The 15,931-nt window shown below is 43.8% G+C and overlaps 1 protein-coding gene across 2 annotated transcripts in view; it reads right to left on the bottom strand.

The window, feature by feature from the left end:
• Positions 1-635: 635 nt before the first annotated feature.
• Positions 636-15,931, bottom strand: part of KIF15 (kinesin family member 15) — a 162,934-nt gene continuing 147,638 nt past the window's right edge. For both annotated transcript variants that reach the window (XM_077491569.1, XM_077491570.1), the window contains exons 33-35: positions 8,807-8,972; positions 4,524-4,655; positions 636-2,237 (exon numbers count right to left, since the gene is read on the bottom strand). In XM_077491569.1, coding sequence (XP_077347695.1) covers positions 2,154-2,237; positions 4,524-4,655; positions 8,807-8,972 — 382 coding nt within the window. In that variant the 3' untranslated portion in view covers positions 636-2,153. The remainder of the gene's footprint in view (positions 2,238-4,523; positions 4,656-8,806; positions 8,973-15,931) is intronic.

Here is a 15,931-nt window from a genome sequence, read left to right as displayed (position 1 = left end):
CTCCCTGCCTCTCTTCCAGGACTGACTGCAGTGTCACACCTCCAGCACTAGCCCGGTTCTCCTTGCTGTCACTTCTAGGTTTACAAGTGACAGCACAGTGCAGGAGCATGAGCAGACAGTAGGCTGGGCCATCATGCTGCAGAGTAGGGAGCACTCACACAGAGCTTGACAGCCCAGCCTTCTCCTTAGCAGCTGCACCTCCTGCACTGTGCCAGGACTAGGCAAATAGCTGAGAGTGGAGGGTGAGAGCTCTGTACTGGGGGGTGGGGTCACTCCTCCAAATACATCACTTGCTAGGTAAAGATCAATAAATGGTTAGCTTCGAGAATGGATCACATTTAAAATATGCCAATAGCTTACTGAAGTGTCCAGAAATAAAAGCATATAGGTGTGCTTAAAAACAGGTCCTATAGATGGCGTAGTGTTTAGAGTGGAAAAGGCTCAGCAACTGGCGAAAACAGAGGAAGAAAATGGGCGCTCTTTCTTCGATTGTCTATTTAGGAAGGGATGGTCTGACCCATCTAATAAAAACAATGCATGGTTTACTTAACATGTGACCATTATACTGTATATACAAGTAACGTTTTATTTATAGACCAGATATGTGCTCCAAAGCAGATTAACCACACTAGAAAAAAGGTTGATAAAAACTTTAATAAAATCTGAGGGAAAAATCATTTATTCACGGCTTAGAGTAACATGTTTTATTTACACTCCCCAAAAATGTGGCGGTAACAGAATTTTAACAAATCAGAGGTAATTTAAGTCTTGAGTCACTTCTAATTACCATTTTTTAGCTGCAATCAAATTCACCTTTGGAGATAGAGAAATACACACAAAGTTCTTCCACCACCAAATTCAGTCTGTATCCCAACTAAACAACCTGGTTGCATCGAACATACAAGCATTTCAGTGACCAGTTTATACACTACACAAAGGACAAAACACATAAAAAGGAACAAACTTCAAGTACAGCACAAATATTTACATGTCTACATTTTGGACAAATAAAGGTGCCATTTTAATACATGAAAACATACAAATCTATACAATAGTAAAAGGTATAAGAAACACAATATCTAGTGCTGAATCAGTTATGAATTCCAGAACTTTTTAGGGGACACACATCGCGTGATTTGTTATGATACAATCGTGGCAGAATTGCATCGCGTTTTCAGGGTGGCATTAAAAAAAATTAGGTTACCGCAAACGTGCCCCGCGTTTTGCCAAGATTTTAAAGTGGCGTGCAGCATCACAGCGATTCCACCTGTGTGAGTGGAGCCTTATTAAAACTGGCACACTTAGAATCTGGTGCAGTTGTGCATAGCATCAGCTTTGTAACTTTAGCTTGTTCTAATTGAACTTTGACAAAAAAAAAAAAAAAAAAAATACTGGAAGCTGGTTTATATGCAGAGCTACACCAGATTTTGCGCTCTCCAGTTTTAGTAAAGCTCCCCATCTGAGACAACTTATACACATTAAATTTTGCATGTCCGCAGCTGCTCTTTTTTTTTTTTAAAGGGGCTCTTTATGGTAGTAAGAAAAATATTTTGCTAGAACTTTATCCCTCCCAGTCACTTGCTGCCTTTTACATCTTATGCTCACAGTTGTGCCCAGTGCTGTCCTATATATTTACAAATATTAAAAAAAGCACCTGGCACAGAGATGAAGCCATACTCATGAACTTTGATGGTACATGCAGAATCTTTCTGCAAGAAATGGCATCTGGCACACTTGTGAGCATGGCCAGTGTAACAAAATGCTACTACAATTTTTTTTGTCATGAAATTGCATGCTGAGTATTTTGACTTTAAGGATTTTGCATAGTCAACAATCTGGGATATGCATACTTTCCTACATGTCCTAAACCATTTCTATGTAGTACTTGCATGTACTGCAGCTGTTCCTTTAACCAAGCTCCATTGTAAAAGATTTTATTTAAAATCTTGTTCATTTTATCGTTTAATGTTTAGGATCAGATCATTAAAAGAGAACCTGTTTTTTTCTCATAATACATCCACGGAATCTATTCTTTGTGAACATAGCCATCATTACAAGTTGGCTGCCTGCTGGTTCTGGTAGGGTGAGGTTATGGCAGTGGAGCTGAATGCAGCTCTAGTATGTTAAAAGTTAACCAATGTTATGCGTCTGCATCAAACATAATTCACTTCAGGAATTTGTTCAGGTTGCTTGCCTTCTCTAAAAAGCAGGTTTTCTGTTCGTAGTTTGGTTATCTCCTGTGATTGAAAGAGAAGTCACATGTAAAAAAGCATCATAGTTAGTAAAAAAACAAAATTATATATATATATATATATATATATATATATATATATATATATATATATATATATATATATATATATATATATATATATATATATATATATATATATATATATATATATATATATATATATATATATATATCTCACAGATACCATTTTTCTATTTATTTTTTATCAGCGAAAACAAGTCAGCTATTTTCCAATACCAAGTACCAATACTTTGTGGTATTAGTTTGCATCGACACAAAAAATAAAAATAAAAAAAAAGGGTGCAAATTGCACTGCAAAGAAATCGCCTACAATTTAATCAGGAATTTGGCGTGATTCCTGTCTGAACAACATTCGATTTCCCCCCCACTTCTTGTGTGTACACACAGAGGAATTAAAGTGCCATCTAGTCAGGTTAAACAATGTCAAAACTTACAGTACATATCCAATAGCAAATCAGGGCCACTGGAGGAGAAGCTCCGGGAACCCCATGGGTATGGAGCGGAAGAGTTGTCAGCTTGGGGGTGGACCCCCTCTACATCTCTTCCAGCGGCCCTGATTTGCTACCAGATATGTACTGTGAGTTCTAACATTATTTAACCTGACTAGATGAGGCTTTAATCCCTTTGTACACACAGGAGCGGTGGGTGAAATGGCATGCAATTAGGACAGTAATCAAACTGCATGTGACTCTTTGCAGTGCGATTTGCACCCATTTATTTTGTATTAATGCAAATCCCACCACAAAGCATCGGTTTGGTATCGGGAGCATTTGGGAGAGTACCAAAACTCTCTCAAACACTTGGTATCAGGCACTTGTACATCCCTTATAGATTTTTATTTTAAATAATATGTCTTGACAAAATGTTAGCAGATACTATCCTACATGTACAGTACATATTTGGGATGCATTCAAATAACTTATCGGCTGCAACCAGGCATTTCCCAATACCATTGGATATTTCCCGATACCATTGTGAACCAGAGGTGCCAACTCTCCTACTCCTGAGTTCCATCGGGGAAGCACAATGTACCTTCAGCTTGTCGTGGCACCATAAGCCTTTACAGGTCACCGCTGTAAACCAATTAGTTATCACCTGAGTAGTTTTTATTCAGTCTTTAACCACTTCAACCCCGGGCACTTCCGCCCCATCCTACCCAGAACAATTTTCAGCTTTCAGCACGATCACATTTTGAATGACAATTGTGCAGTCATGCAACACTGTGCCCAAACTAAATTTTTATAATGTTCTTCCCACAAACAGAGCTTTGTTTTGGTGGTATTTGATCACCTCTGCGGTTAAATTTTTTTGCTTAAACTAAAAAAGGTTGAAATTTTTGAAAAAACAAAAAACTTTTTTCTTTTTTTCGGGTATAAATTTTTGGTTTTCTCCTTCACCGACAGGCACTGATGAGGAGGCACTAATATGTAGAATTGATGGGTACCGATAGGCAGCACTGACAAGTGGCACTGATGGGCACCAATAGGCAGCACTGACGGACACCAATAGATGGCACTGACTGGCAGCTGATGGGGACAGATTTGCAGCTGTGGTGGGTACCTCTCATGGGGGCGGCACTGATAATCAATGTAGGCCGGGCAGGAAGTGGTTAATATGTAACCTTTCTGGTTACACTTACAAAACAATGATCGCATGCTGGTTGAATATATAAAAATCCCAGGAATAAAAAAATAAAATAAAAAAGTTAATCGAAAGCTTACTTTTTTGTTCTGGTTTTTACTAGAGTGGGAAATGGTTAAAACCCAGTCAGGTTTTTTTTTTTCCTCTTCCACTGTGTCCCATTGGGGAGATTTTTCTTCACTTCCTGGCCTGAAGACACAACCGCAAGCGAGAAGAAATCTATCTAAATGAAGGGGAAGGTACATCTATTTTTCCTGATGACTATTGTCATGGTGTTAGAGTGAATCTTTCAGGTGGGAACACTGACAGGGGTTCTAATCCTTATATGCACTTCCACACTTTAGGGGATTCACCCCTTTGGGGAAATCTCACCTAATGCGTTTTCTCACAAGTTAAAGTGTAACGTGGTAAGACAGCCTAATTATTTTGAATGCACTATTTAATGCTCACAGCACAAATGGTTCACATCATTATGCAAAATCAATGGAAACACAAAGCAATCACACACGTCATATTCATACTGGAATGAAATGTAAAGTGTAACGTGCAAGAATTTCCATAGCTTTATTTCATCAGTAAAAAAAATGCAGTAATAGGAGTGTCATACCTCAATAAGTTTGTTGTTGTCCTTTTTCAATTTCACTAGATACTGAATTTTCTGTTGTGGATTTTGATGTCCAAGTAGCTTCCCATTTTCTTCCACAAGAGATGCAATGTGCCTTCTTAACAATTCTGACTCCTGCAGGGAGGAAATTGAAAGTCTCATTGAGATTCATGAATTTTATGTTTATCAAGGAGATCCAATTAAATAACGGGCCTTTGAGAAAAAATATTTGGTTATATTAATATTTATATCCAATTCCTAAGGAAGTTGCATTAACTTTAGTAGTGATATTTATTCTATGCTCTGAAGATAATGGTCCAACACATAATAGTAATAGCCTTTATTGCAATTTATTATATTACTATGGATCTGTTCATTTCCTCAGATGTCCGTTTCCTGCTGTGAGGTGTATGCTTTGAATACTACATGACCAGAGACCAAGAAAAAAAATACTATATTAAATATATACAGGTATAAAACTACTTATAAATAAATCTGATCTATATCGATAGAGAGATAAAAAATATTATATTATATTATATATATATATATTTTTTTTTTTTTTATGGAAGCACTTTTTATCAGTAATCACTCCTCTCTAACCCCACTTTAATGAATTATCTCCAAGTAGAAGCAGGGTGTTCAAACAATAGTATGTAACCTTACAAGATTGCTTTAATAAATGATCTGCAGAATGATTAAAACAAACAAAAAAACCCACATAAAAAAACCTCATACACAAATGACTAAAATCACTAATCCACAGAAAACTAGCACCTATCTCTTGGAACATAATACAAAAAATAGGATTTTTATAACCGCTTACCTGTAAAATCATTTCCTTGGAGTACATCATGGGATACAGAGCCTTAATTACTTAATGGGCTATAGCCTGCCGTCAGGTTGACACTGGTAAACCCTAATTAAGGAAGTTTACTCCCCTATATAACCCCTCCTCCTTCCAGGAGAACATCCGTTTTTGTAGCAAAGCAATATACTTGTATCCCAAAAAAAGGGAAGGGACATCTGTGTCCCATGATGTACTCCAAGAAAAGGATTTTACAGGTAAGCAGTTATAAAAATCCTATTTTCTTTATCGTGCATCATGGGACACAGAGCCTTAAAGTGGGGTGCCCCCTAAAAAAAAAAAAAATTTAAGTCAGCAGCTACAAATACCAGCTGCTGACTTTTATTAGGGTCCAGCGATGAGGGGGAACAAAGCCCTCCCCCTGATGTGGGGTACTATACAAGGCCCAAGGCAGTTGGACCCCGTATTTACGGACCCAGTCCTAGAAGGTTTGCTAAATCGTACCCGGCGTGATGGATGAAAGCTGAATTTTCTGTTAAATCAGCAAAAAAAATTTGCCAGGTAGGAAAAGCTGCAAAAGTATTTTTTTCTTCCCTTGATGGGATCAGAGGGTTAGGGGGACAGCAGTGCTGTACCCCCTTAAATTGCCCCCCTACCCCCGCCGTGGGGGAGACTGAGGGTCCCGCTATTGTACCGCTGAAAGTTTGTTACTGTGGCAGTACACGTCTGTGCTTCAATGCAGCAGGCACAGACATGAGGTTCTGTGCCTCCTGCATTGATGAGGTTCTACCCTCAATCAAGAAGAGCTTACCAATGATTCTTCAACTGAGGAAACAAATGAACCCTTTTCGGCGTCTCAGTTCTCCAAAAGATGGAAAGTGCCAGCAATTAACGCTGCGATTTGCAGTGTGAACAACAACTTGTCCTGTAGACAATGCACAGATGCTTAAAGATGCAACAGATAAGAAGTTGGAATCCCTGCTAAAGACCGCTTTTTCCATAGCAGGTGCCATCACCCAGCCTGCAATAGGAGTCTGCCAATCCCTAAAGGACCAATTCAAATGGGCCCTTAGAGAGCGTCCTACACAACAAGCTCAAGATTTGACTGAACTACCTAAGGCACTATGTAGAAAATAGGATTTTTATAACAACTTACCTGTAAAATCCTTTTCTTGGAGTACACCATGGGACACAGGTCCCTCCACTTTTTTGGGGGATACAAGTATATTGCTTTGCTACAAAAACGGATGTTCTCCTGGAAGGAAGAGGGGTTATATACGGTAGGCTATAACCCATTAATTACTTAAGGCTGCGTGTCCCATGATGTACGATAAAGAAATACCTGTTGCTTAACTCTGCCCAATTTAGCCATTGTGTTAAAAAAAGTGAAGTAGTGCTAGTTAGACCAATCTAGTAAACAAGTGAATAAATATCTGACCAATTATCAACAAGGGATATATGTAGCCATAAACAGATAAGTAAAAAGAAATATTAATCCATTGCTTCGTTAGCGCATTAGTACACACCTTTTGATAATTTAGCCATTAACATTTGGAAAAGACGTGACAGACAATAAAAAGCATAACAGTTCCTAACCCTTTCCTTTTAGGGAAAATAAAAAGTTATGCCTTCTGCATCACCGCTGGGGAGTCACTGTCAGGGCTGGCTTAGCCCTTCCTCCTCTGGGCTGGCCGCACAGCTGTTGGCTAATTGCCAGCTCTCTTCTCTTTCCAGTTACCAGCTGTTCCCGATGATGCTCGCCTGACCTGCCTATTTAAAGCCTTCCAGCTCACTCTTTCCTTTGCCTTCGCATTGGTCACATCACAAGGAACCATCTCCTGCTGTTTGTTTCAAGACTGGCTTGCTGACATCCCTCCTGGCTTCTTATCCTGCGTGCAGTTGCTCTCCTTGGATCCCTGACCTCTGGACTGGCTGATTACCCGATCTGGTTTATGAACTTAGGACTGGCTGATTACCCGATCTGGTTTATGAACTTAGGACTGGCTGACTACCCGATCTGGCTACTGGACACTGGCTATGCTTGACTACGATTTTTTCTATTTACCTTTTTATTTTTATTAATAAACAAGTGTGATTTGATTGTACTTCTGTCTCTGTCTGTTTCATGGTTTCTGTCAGTCACCCATCATACAGAAAGTGGGTGTCTGTTATTGGTGTCTGTACTCCCATTTGGGTAAAAGTTAACACCAATTTAAACATCACAAAAGTCTATTGGGTAGTAGGGAAAACAAGTAGCATTACATATCAGCGCACTGTGTGATAAGCCAAGGAAAAAATCAATTTAAATCATCAATACAGAGAGCTTACAGAGAACACCTTACCAGATGGGAAAATCTCAAACAAAAAGCAGGCAGAATAAGAGTGGGCTCTATTCACATTTGATTGCTTTATAACTTAAGCAGCTCCTGTCTCCCCCCAAAAATTTAAAGTCAGCAGCTACAAATAATGTAGCTGCTGACTTAATATAAGGGCACTTGCCTGTCCAGGGATTCAGCAATGTCCGTACTGGGGAGGGGCCAAACATTCTAGTAGATCTGACCAATAATTGGAAGCGTGTACCGGTCAAAACCAGGTAGCTGCTCCCCCTCTCCCCCAAAAAATGACAAATGTGTCAGTGGAAGGGGGGGGGGGGGGGGGAGTATGCAAACAAGCAAAACATCCCCTTGTGGGTAAAGTTTTGCTTTAAAACTCCAAAATGCTCAACATCCAAGATCCCATTACTTCTAGCTGTGCCTGTCCACACCTGTGTGCAGTGTTGCTTGTAACTTAAAGTGCATGGGATTCTTTTGAGCTACAAGCTTCAAGCATTTCTGGCCCCAACAGACAATAGGAGCTTATGAAAAAAAAAAAAAGAAGGTTCTATGGATATATCACTTATCCCCCCGATTAGCTAAGTGACATGTTGGTACGTCTTGGCTTACTTTTTGGGTGCTATAAACGCCCCCTGGCAGGGACAGCTTCTACCACCAGGAGAACACAATGGCTCTACAGAAGGAATTCCCCCATCAACACTATGTGGGTTTGTAGCAATTATCTTTCCTGCAACCCCTGATTGCAGGAAAGAAAATCACTGTCTATGGGCAACATTAGGAATAAGGGTGGGCAGGTCGTAACTGCCAGAAGTGTTAGAGCTTTGGCCGATGACAATGGCCCAGAATTCGGGTGTATGTAGAGACAAAAGCTGCAGGTATGCACAGGTACCACTACATTAGAAAGCTGCTAGTTGGTATAAATGGGTCACTTCAACTAAACACTTACATTTTTAATTTTAAAATGAAAGGCTGCAAGCATTCTTGCCTATTGTTGAGATATCCTACACTTTCTTATGATTGATAAATTAAGTCTTAAGGTTCTTGGTAGAGAAAGAAATGCAGCTTGTAAAAATGATGTATGTTAGCTTACCATGAAAAAAAAAATAAAAAAAATAGTATTTACAGTATATCACTTGTCTTATTACCTGCAACTTCTTTTCAGTCTCTTCATTTTTTGCTTCCATTAGAGACCGAATTTCCTCTTTCTCCTGGAAGGCCTTCAGTTCTAAAGCTCTTGTTCGGTCAAGTTCCTTATGCAGCTCACTGAGTGAATTTTCTTTATTTCTAAGCATGTCCCTCGCCTCTTCTAACCTACATAGATATAAAAATGAACCAGAGAACTACAAAGTGACAAAAACATGGAAAACTATAGTAGGAAACATTTCCAGTCCTAACTATGGAAGCTGGCACAACTTTTCATCACCTGCAAGTTGATTTGGAAAAAGCCTGTGAAGTGTCACGTAATGTGTGCATACTTGGGGGTTAATACCCCATCAAGTACAGTAAAACCTTGGTTTGAGGGCGTTTTGCAAGACAAGCAACATTTTAAAATTCATTTTGACTTTATATATAAGCGATGTCTTGATATACAAGTAGTGTCATGTCACAACCGAGTATAAAAGAGAAGAGGTGCCTCCAAGTGTAACAAAATGGTTACATTTAATGAAGGTACAACATTTAGCGGATTACATGGTTGATGATTAACCACTTGCTACCTGCCATATAGCAATATGACAGCGGCAAAGTGCTTTAGTTATCCTGATTGGACATCATACAATGTGATCAGGATAACAAGCCTGCGCACACCCCTGCGGCGATCAGAGGTGCTGTGTGTCAGTCTGACACACCTTAACTTCGATCGTAGTATGGAGCCTCTTGACAAAGGTGTTTTACCACATGATCAGCTATGACCAATCACAGCTGATTATTGCATGAACCAGGAGGTGCTGGTAAACGGCTTTCCTCAGTTCACGCTGATGGGGGGAGGTTTGGGGGATGGGTCTGTGCTGATAATCAGCACATTGATTATAAGTGCAGCAACTAATCAGATGTGATGATTAGCTGCCAATAAGTGCCCATCACCTGCCAGCCTGTGCCCAATAATAAACAGCTGCCAGTACCCATAAAAGTGGCAGGGCCCACAACAGTGCCAAATCAGTAATGCCTGCCAGTGCCCTTCAGATGCCACTCAGTCATGCCTGTCAGTAGCTCATCAGTGCTGCCTATCCAGTGTCACCTGTGCCACCTATCAGTTTTTTTCCCAAAATTGTCAACCTGTTTATAGCGCAAAAAAAAACGCACAGAGGTGATCAAATACCACCAAAAAAGCTCTATTTGTGGGAAGAAAATTATATATATATAAAAAAAAAAAAGTTTTGTACTCACCGTAAAATCCTTTTCTCTGTAGTTCACTGACTGACAGCTCCTTTATTTAGACCATCGGGACGTCCCCAAGCAGTGCCAAAATGAGGGGTGGGAAACAGCATAAAAACTTCACCCACAAAAGGCATATGGGAAACCGCATAAAGCTTCACCCACAAAAACAGAATGTGGGAACAGCATAAAAATTTTACCCACAAAAAACAGTCAGGAGTCACCACCTTATCTAACCGCCTGGGAACTTCCGGTAACAATGCAACAGTGCATTTACTTAAAAGATAATTTTTTTTCTCAGTTTTTGTTGACAAAAAATGGTTAAGTGCAATTGTAAATTACACGGCTGCCTGTAAATCTTTGCGGCCAAAACAGGCATCAGCTGATGCACTATAATCTACCTTGTAGAATTTGGTAAAGGTGTGAACAGACGACCAAGTCAACGCTTTACACACTTGAGGACAGACGATTGATGTCAGAAGGCCCAAGACGTTCCAATTGACCTGGTGGAATGGGCCGTGACCGGAAAGGGGGGCACCTGCCCCTTCAAGGCTTGTACTACAATTTGTTTGATCCACCTGGAAATGGTGGCAGACAAGAACGCCATGCCTTTTTTGGACCAGCCACCGAAAGAAAGTCTGACTTCCGAAGTCAGACCGTAGCAGACAAATACACCCTTAGAGCCTGGACCACATCCAAGGAATGGAGGGCCACCTCCTTAGGATGTGTCGATTTAGGACATAGATGGTAAAACAATGTCTTCACTGATGTGAAATGCCGAAACCACCTTCGGCAGAAAAGAAGGTTGCCCGACCCAACACCACTTTATCCTTGTGGATAACCAGATAGGGCCACTTGCAAGACAAGGCCGCCAGTTCCAAAACCCTCCTAGCCATTGTAATGGCCACTAGAAAGACCACTTTCTGGGAAAGATTCAACAGAGGAATCTCTCTGATATTCTCAAACGGCAGTTTCTGAAGTGCCGATAACACCAGGTTCAGATCCCACGGGGGTAGCGGCGGTGGAGAATCGGACATTGAGACAGAAGGTCCTCTCAAAATGGCAGTCGCCAGGGGGCATCCGCCACCAGGCACACCATGTCTGCATACCAGGGACGCTGAGGCCAATCTGGGGAAATCAGAATTACTGGAATCCCCTCGGTCTCCACTCTGCGAAGCAAGACGTGGTAGCAGTTTTAGCGGAGGAAAGCCATAGATCAGCTGGTACTGACCCCACTGAGCCACCAGCGCGTCTGTCCAAAGATCTCTTGTCCTGGACACGAATCTCTGCACCTTCAGATTGAGACAGGAGGCCAGAAGATCCACGTCTGGTGTGCCCCAATGTAGGCGCAGCAGCCTGAACACCTCTGGATGCAGCGCCTATTCTCCTGGGTCCAGCATCTGGTGACTTGGGTAGTCCACCTGCCAGTTCTCCACTCCCGGGATATAAATGGCCGATGGGGCTGGTACATGTCGCTCTGCCCACTGAAGGATGTGAGCAACCTCCCGTGCGGCAGCCAAGCTTCTTGTTCCTCCTTGATTGACATATGCCATCGCTGTGCGTCTGACTGGATCCTGATCGGACGCCCTCGAAGTCTCATTGACCATGTGGAGAGGCATAGCCTGATCACTCATAGCTCAAGCACATTGATTGGCATCTTGGATTCCTTCTCCGACCAGAGGCCCTGGGTTGACTGTACTCCCAGTACTCCACCCAAGCCGGTTAGGCTGGCGTCTGTTGTGATCACTGTCCAATTCTGGAGGTAGGATTGACTTCCCAGACCGAAGTGCCAGAGATTTCAGCCACCAGAGTAGGGAGTCCCTGACTGACTGGCTCACCTGAATCTGCCGATCCAGGGATAACGGAGATTTGTCCCATTTCGTCAAAATCTTTTTCTGCAAGACTCTGGTGTGGAACTGAGCATACGGTACTGCCTCGAAGGAGGCCACTATGAGCCCCAGGACTCGCATCCAGAAGCGTAGCAACGACCACCTGCGGTTCATCAACAGTTTTACCGCAGCTCTGAGAGTCTGCAGCTTGTCTGAAGGGAGAAACACACTCACTTCCATGGAGTCCAGCGGCAAACCTAGGTACTCCAAGAGCTGAGTCTGTATGATCACCAACTTTTTTAGGTTCAACAGCCACCCAAATTCCTGCAGTGTCTGCACGGCGATTGCCACATCCCCCTCTAATTCTGAGGCGGAAGATGCTCTCAGGAGGAGATCGTCTAGGTAACCTACGATCGCGACTCCACGTTGTTGAAGCAACGCCAAAACTGGAGCCAATACCTTGGAAAAGATTGGGGGAGGCTGATGCCAAGCCAAAAGGTAGAGCCAAACTGGTAGTGGGCTTCCCCAACTGCAAATCGCAGAAATTTCTGATGCCGAAGGCATATGGGTATGTGCAGGTACGCATCCTGGATGTCCAAAGACGCCAGGGAGTCCCCTTGATTAAGTGCAGCGACTACTGAGCGAACTGATTCCATTCTGAACCTCTGTACTTTTACAAAGTAATTAGGTCCAAGATTGGATGTACCCCTTCCTTTTTGGGGAATACAGATTGGAGTAGAACCCTACCACTCAGCAGGTTGCTTACTGCCCCATTAGGGCCTCCCGGTGAGCCAGGAGTAAGGGTATACTGGAGGGGGAAGACTGTTTGGTGGCCAAGAGAAACTATCTTGTAGCCAGAGGAAATCAGATCGCAGACCCATTGGTTGGACAGCCGAGAGGCCCACCGGGCTGCAAACTCCCAAAGGCGACCCCCTCACCCGTGTTGTGGGCACGGGCAAACCTTCATGCGGTAACCCTTTTGCTCGCAGTTCCAGGGATGCTTTTGTCCTTCAGAGGTCGTCCTGTTGGGGTGGGGACGTTTAGCCGAAGACCCGGTCGGACGAAAAAGCCGTTTGTGAGCAGAAATTGAGGGCCCTTGCCTACGGCGTGGCTCCTTAGTCTTCCTTGCCTGTGGGAGCAAGGTACTCTTACCACCGTGTCATTTTTTAATAATGTCATCCAATGAGGCTCCAAAGAGCCGCTCACCAAGGAAGGGTAGATCCGTCAAGGCTTTTTTAGATGCCTAGTCAGCCGACCAGCATTTTAGCCAAATCGGGCGCCTCAGCACCACTGCTGACACTGATGCCCTGGATAATAGCAGAAGGGTATCCAGGGACGCGTCACAAATGTACTTAAGGCCTTGCACTAACTGGTCTGCTATTTCCACGCAGACAGGGGAAGCCTGTTGCTCCCCCAAAAGTCCCCTCCTAAAAGGGTCATGGTTACTTTTTTTATCCTGGATACTGGGGGTCCACGACTGGAGGGGCCAACCATTTTTTCGAGAAGGCTCTCCTCAAAGGGGTAACGCACCGCCATGTATTTGGGGACCGAAAAGGTCCGTTGCGGTTGACCCCATTCCTTGTATATGAACTTATCAAAATAAGTTAGATTCGGAAACACCTTAGGTGTATGGGCTGGCTTACAGGACCCAAAAGGGACCACTACATCAGCAGAGGGATCTGCTGTATCCTGAGTTTTCAGGGCATCACGCACAGCTGTGATAAGTGCTCCAACAAGCGATTTGCCGCGTGCAAACCCGGATCACTGTCCGATAGGCCCTGGTCAGCGTCATCTGAAACAGAGCAGGGGTCACCAGCCTCAGCGGGGCCCCGAGTCTGCGTGAGAGCTCTCCCTGGAGGGGGAGGGGGGCGCTTTTTACCACCATTGCACCCACGCACCACCTCCATCTTGGCAACGAACGTATTGAGGACTGCCGACAAAGCGTCCAGAGGCACTGCACTGTCTGCAGGCGAACCGGTTGCAATTGCCTGGATTTCAGGAGAAGAAACACCAGTTTCTGAAGCCATGCTGACCCTACCCTGTCTGCCACCTGTTGGGGACTTAGGACAGTGATGGTCCCACCCTCCTAACTGCTGCAGGCTGAGGGGCCCCCACCACAGGAATCCCCACCCTGATCGTGTTCTGCACCGTCCAGCTAGGTGTGCCTGTGTCCTGTGCCAGCTCCCAGATGCCTGTGAGAGAAAACCAGGTTGTGCTGAGCCCCAGAGGACAGCGCTGAGCATGAAAAATGTATTTAGGCTTCAACAAAATAGGCGCCGAGCAAAGGGGGAGTCTGACCATGGTCACAGGCTTCTCCATAGTCACACCAAAAATGACCACCGAGCACCGTATGCAATGAGAGACAGTGAAAACAGGCAGAGGAAATGGCGGCAAACAGCGCTCAGCAGACACAGACATCCATGGCACAGCCACCCAGCGCAGCCCCCACCCAAGGCGAGAGGCCCCCCCCCCGTGGGCCCCTTGTCTATGGCACACACCGCTCAGCAGCCCATTAAGCATCCCCCACGGGGGGGGGGGGGGGGGGAGAGAGACAGGGAGAGAAGGGGCCCCCGAATCGTCCTCCCAGGGAATGCCCAGCTGCTCAGCCCCACCAAGGCAGGGAGAGCTGTACTTACCAGTCCTGACAAGCTGGGGAAAATTCCATCACAGACCCACACTCCGATCAGTGGCTGCTGGCTCAGCACACTGGATCAGCAGCCCGGTCATATGTGTGCCCCGGAGCATTAAGCTCACCGGCAGCCCCTGGAGCCTGGGGGCATGACGTGGCCCACCCAGCGCAGAGCTCTGGTCTGCACACGCTCGCTGGCCAGGCTGGGGAGACTACAAGGATAAGGGTATCCAGCCTGTCACCCAGCCAGCTGTTGATAGCAGATCACAGGATCTAAATATTGGCGCAAAAAACAAACTTCTGCAGAAAAAAAATTCACGGACCCATGGGCCAGCAGGGTTCCTAGGTCCTTCTTCACTAGGCAGAAAAAAAAAAAAAAAAAAAAAACTAAGGCTGGAGTATGCAGGCTTGGGGGTTGTTACCTAAGAGACCGCCTCTTGGGCGGCACTAGAAAGTTCTGGTTTTGTTGTACATGTTCTGCCTAGTCCTCTCCTGAAGGTGGCGCAACAACCCGATGGTCTAAGTAAAGGAGCTGTGTCAGTCAGTGAACGTAAGAGAAATATAGTTTGGCTACACTGTTGCATGACCACGCAATTGTAATTCAAAGTGCGACTAAAAGCTGAAAATTGTCTTGGGCAGGAAGGGGCGAAAGTGTCTGGTATTGAAGTGGTTAAAAAGAGGCACATCTAAGTATGCAGGCATCTGGGGTAAAGCTGTCCACAAACCATTTTCCTTTACCGCCATCGAGATTATCCCTTCCACTCTGTGCTCCACGAGCTGTTCAAGCCACCCTTTCAAATCGCTCTGCTGCAGGGTAGTCTTTCTGGTCATGATTGCAGACTGACAGTGGTGAGAGCAGGCGGTGCGGAGGATGGTCTATGTGGACAGCTTTACCCCGGATGCATGCATACTTAGTTGTGCCTTTTAATCATCAACCATGCGAGGTGCGAAATGTTGTACCTTCATTAAATGTAACCATATTGCTACACTTTGAGGCGCCTCTCTTTTTTACACTCTGTAGCTCCTGCTGGATTTTGCTTCTAATCCCCTGCCATTTGTGGATAGACATTTTATGGTTACACAACTTTTCACATTGCTATAATCTTTTTATATGGACGATAAACTGAAGGACCTATGAGTAAATGGTTGTGGAGCAAATCATTTGAGTTTCTATTATTTCTTATGGGGAAATTTGCTTTGATATAAGTGCTTTGGATTAGAAGCATGTTTTTGGAACGAATTATGCTCGCAATCCAAGGTTTTAATGTACCAAGGAAGAAATCAGAAATATGGATTCTACCTTGTAAGATGTGTTTTTTTCCCCCCAGCCCCCACATTACTTCCTGACAAATTCCCTTTGAGGAGGAAGGGGTCATTCTAAATAAATAAAAAATTCCTAAGTGCCGGAACACCTTGCATATGTGTCACACTAATGTAAA

The sequence above is a fragment of the Lithobates pipiens genome, unplaced genomic scaffold (assembly GCF_037356315.1).
Source record: "Lithobates pipiens isolate NorthernLeopardFrog02 unplaced genomic scaffold, aLitPip1_a1.2 Scaffold_19, whole genome shotgun sequence".
Taxonomy (NCBI): domain Eukaryota; kingdom Metazoa; phylum Chordata; class Amphibia; order Anura; family Ranidae; genus Lithobates; species Lithobates pipiens.
Note: the sequence above shows the minus strand (reverse complement) of the source record. Positions and strands in the feature narration are given on the sequence as shown.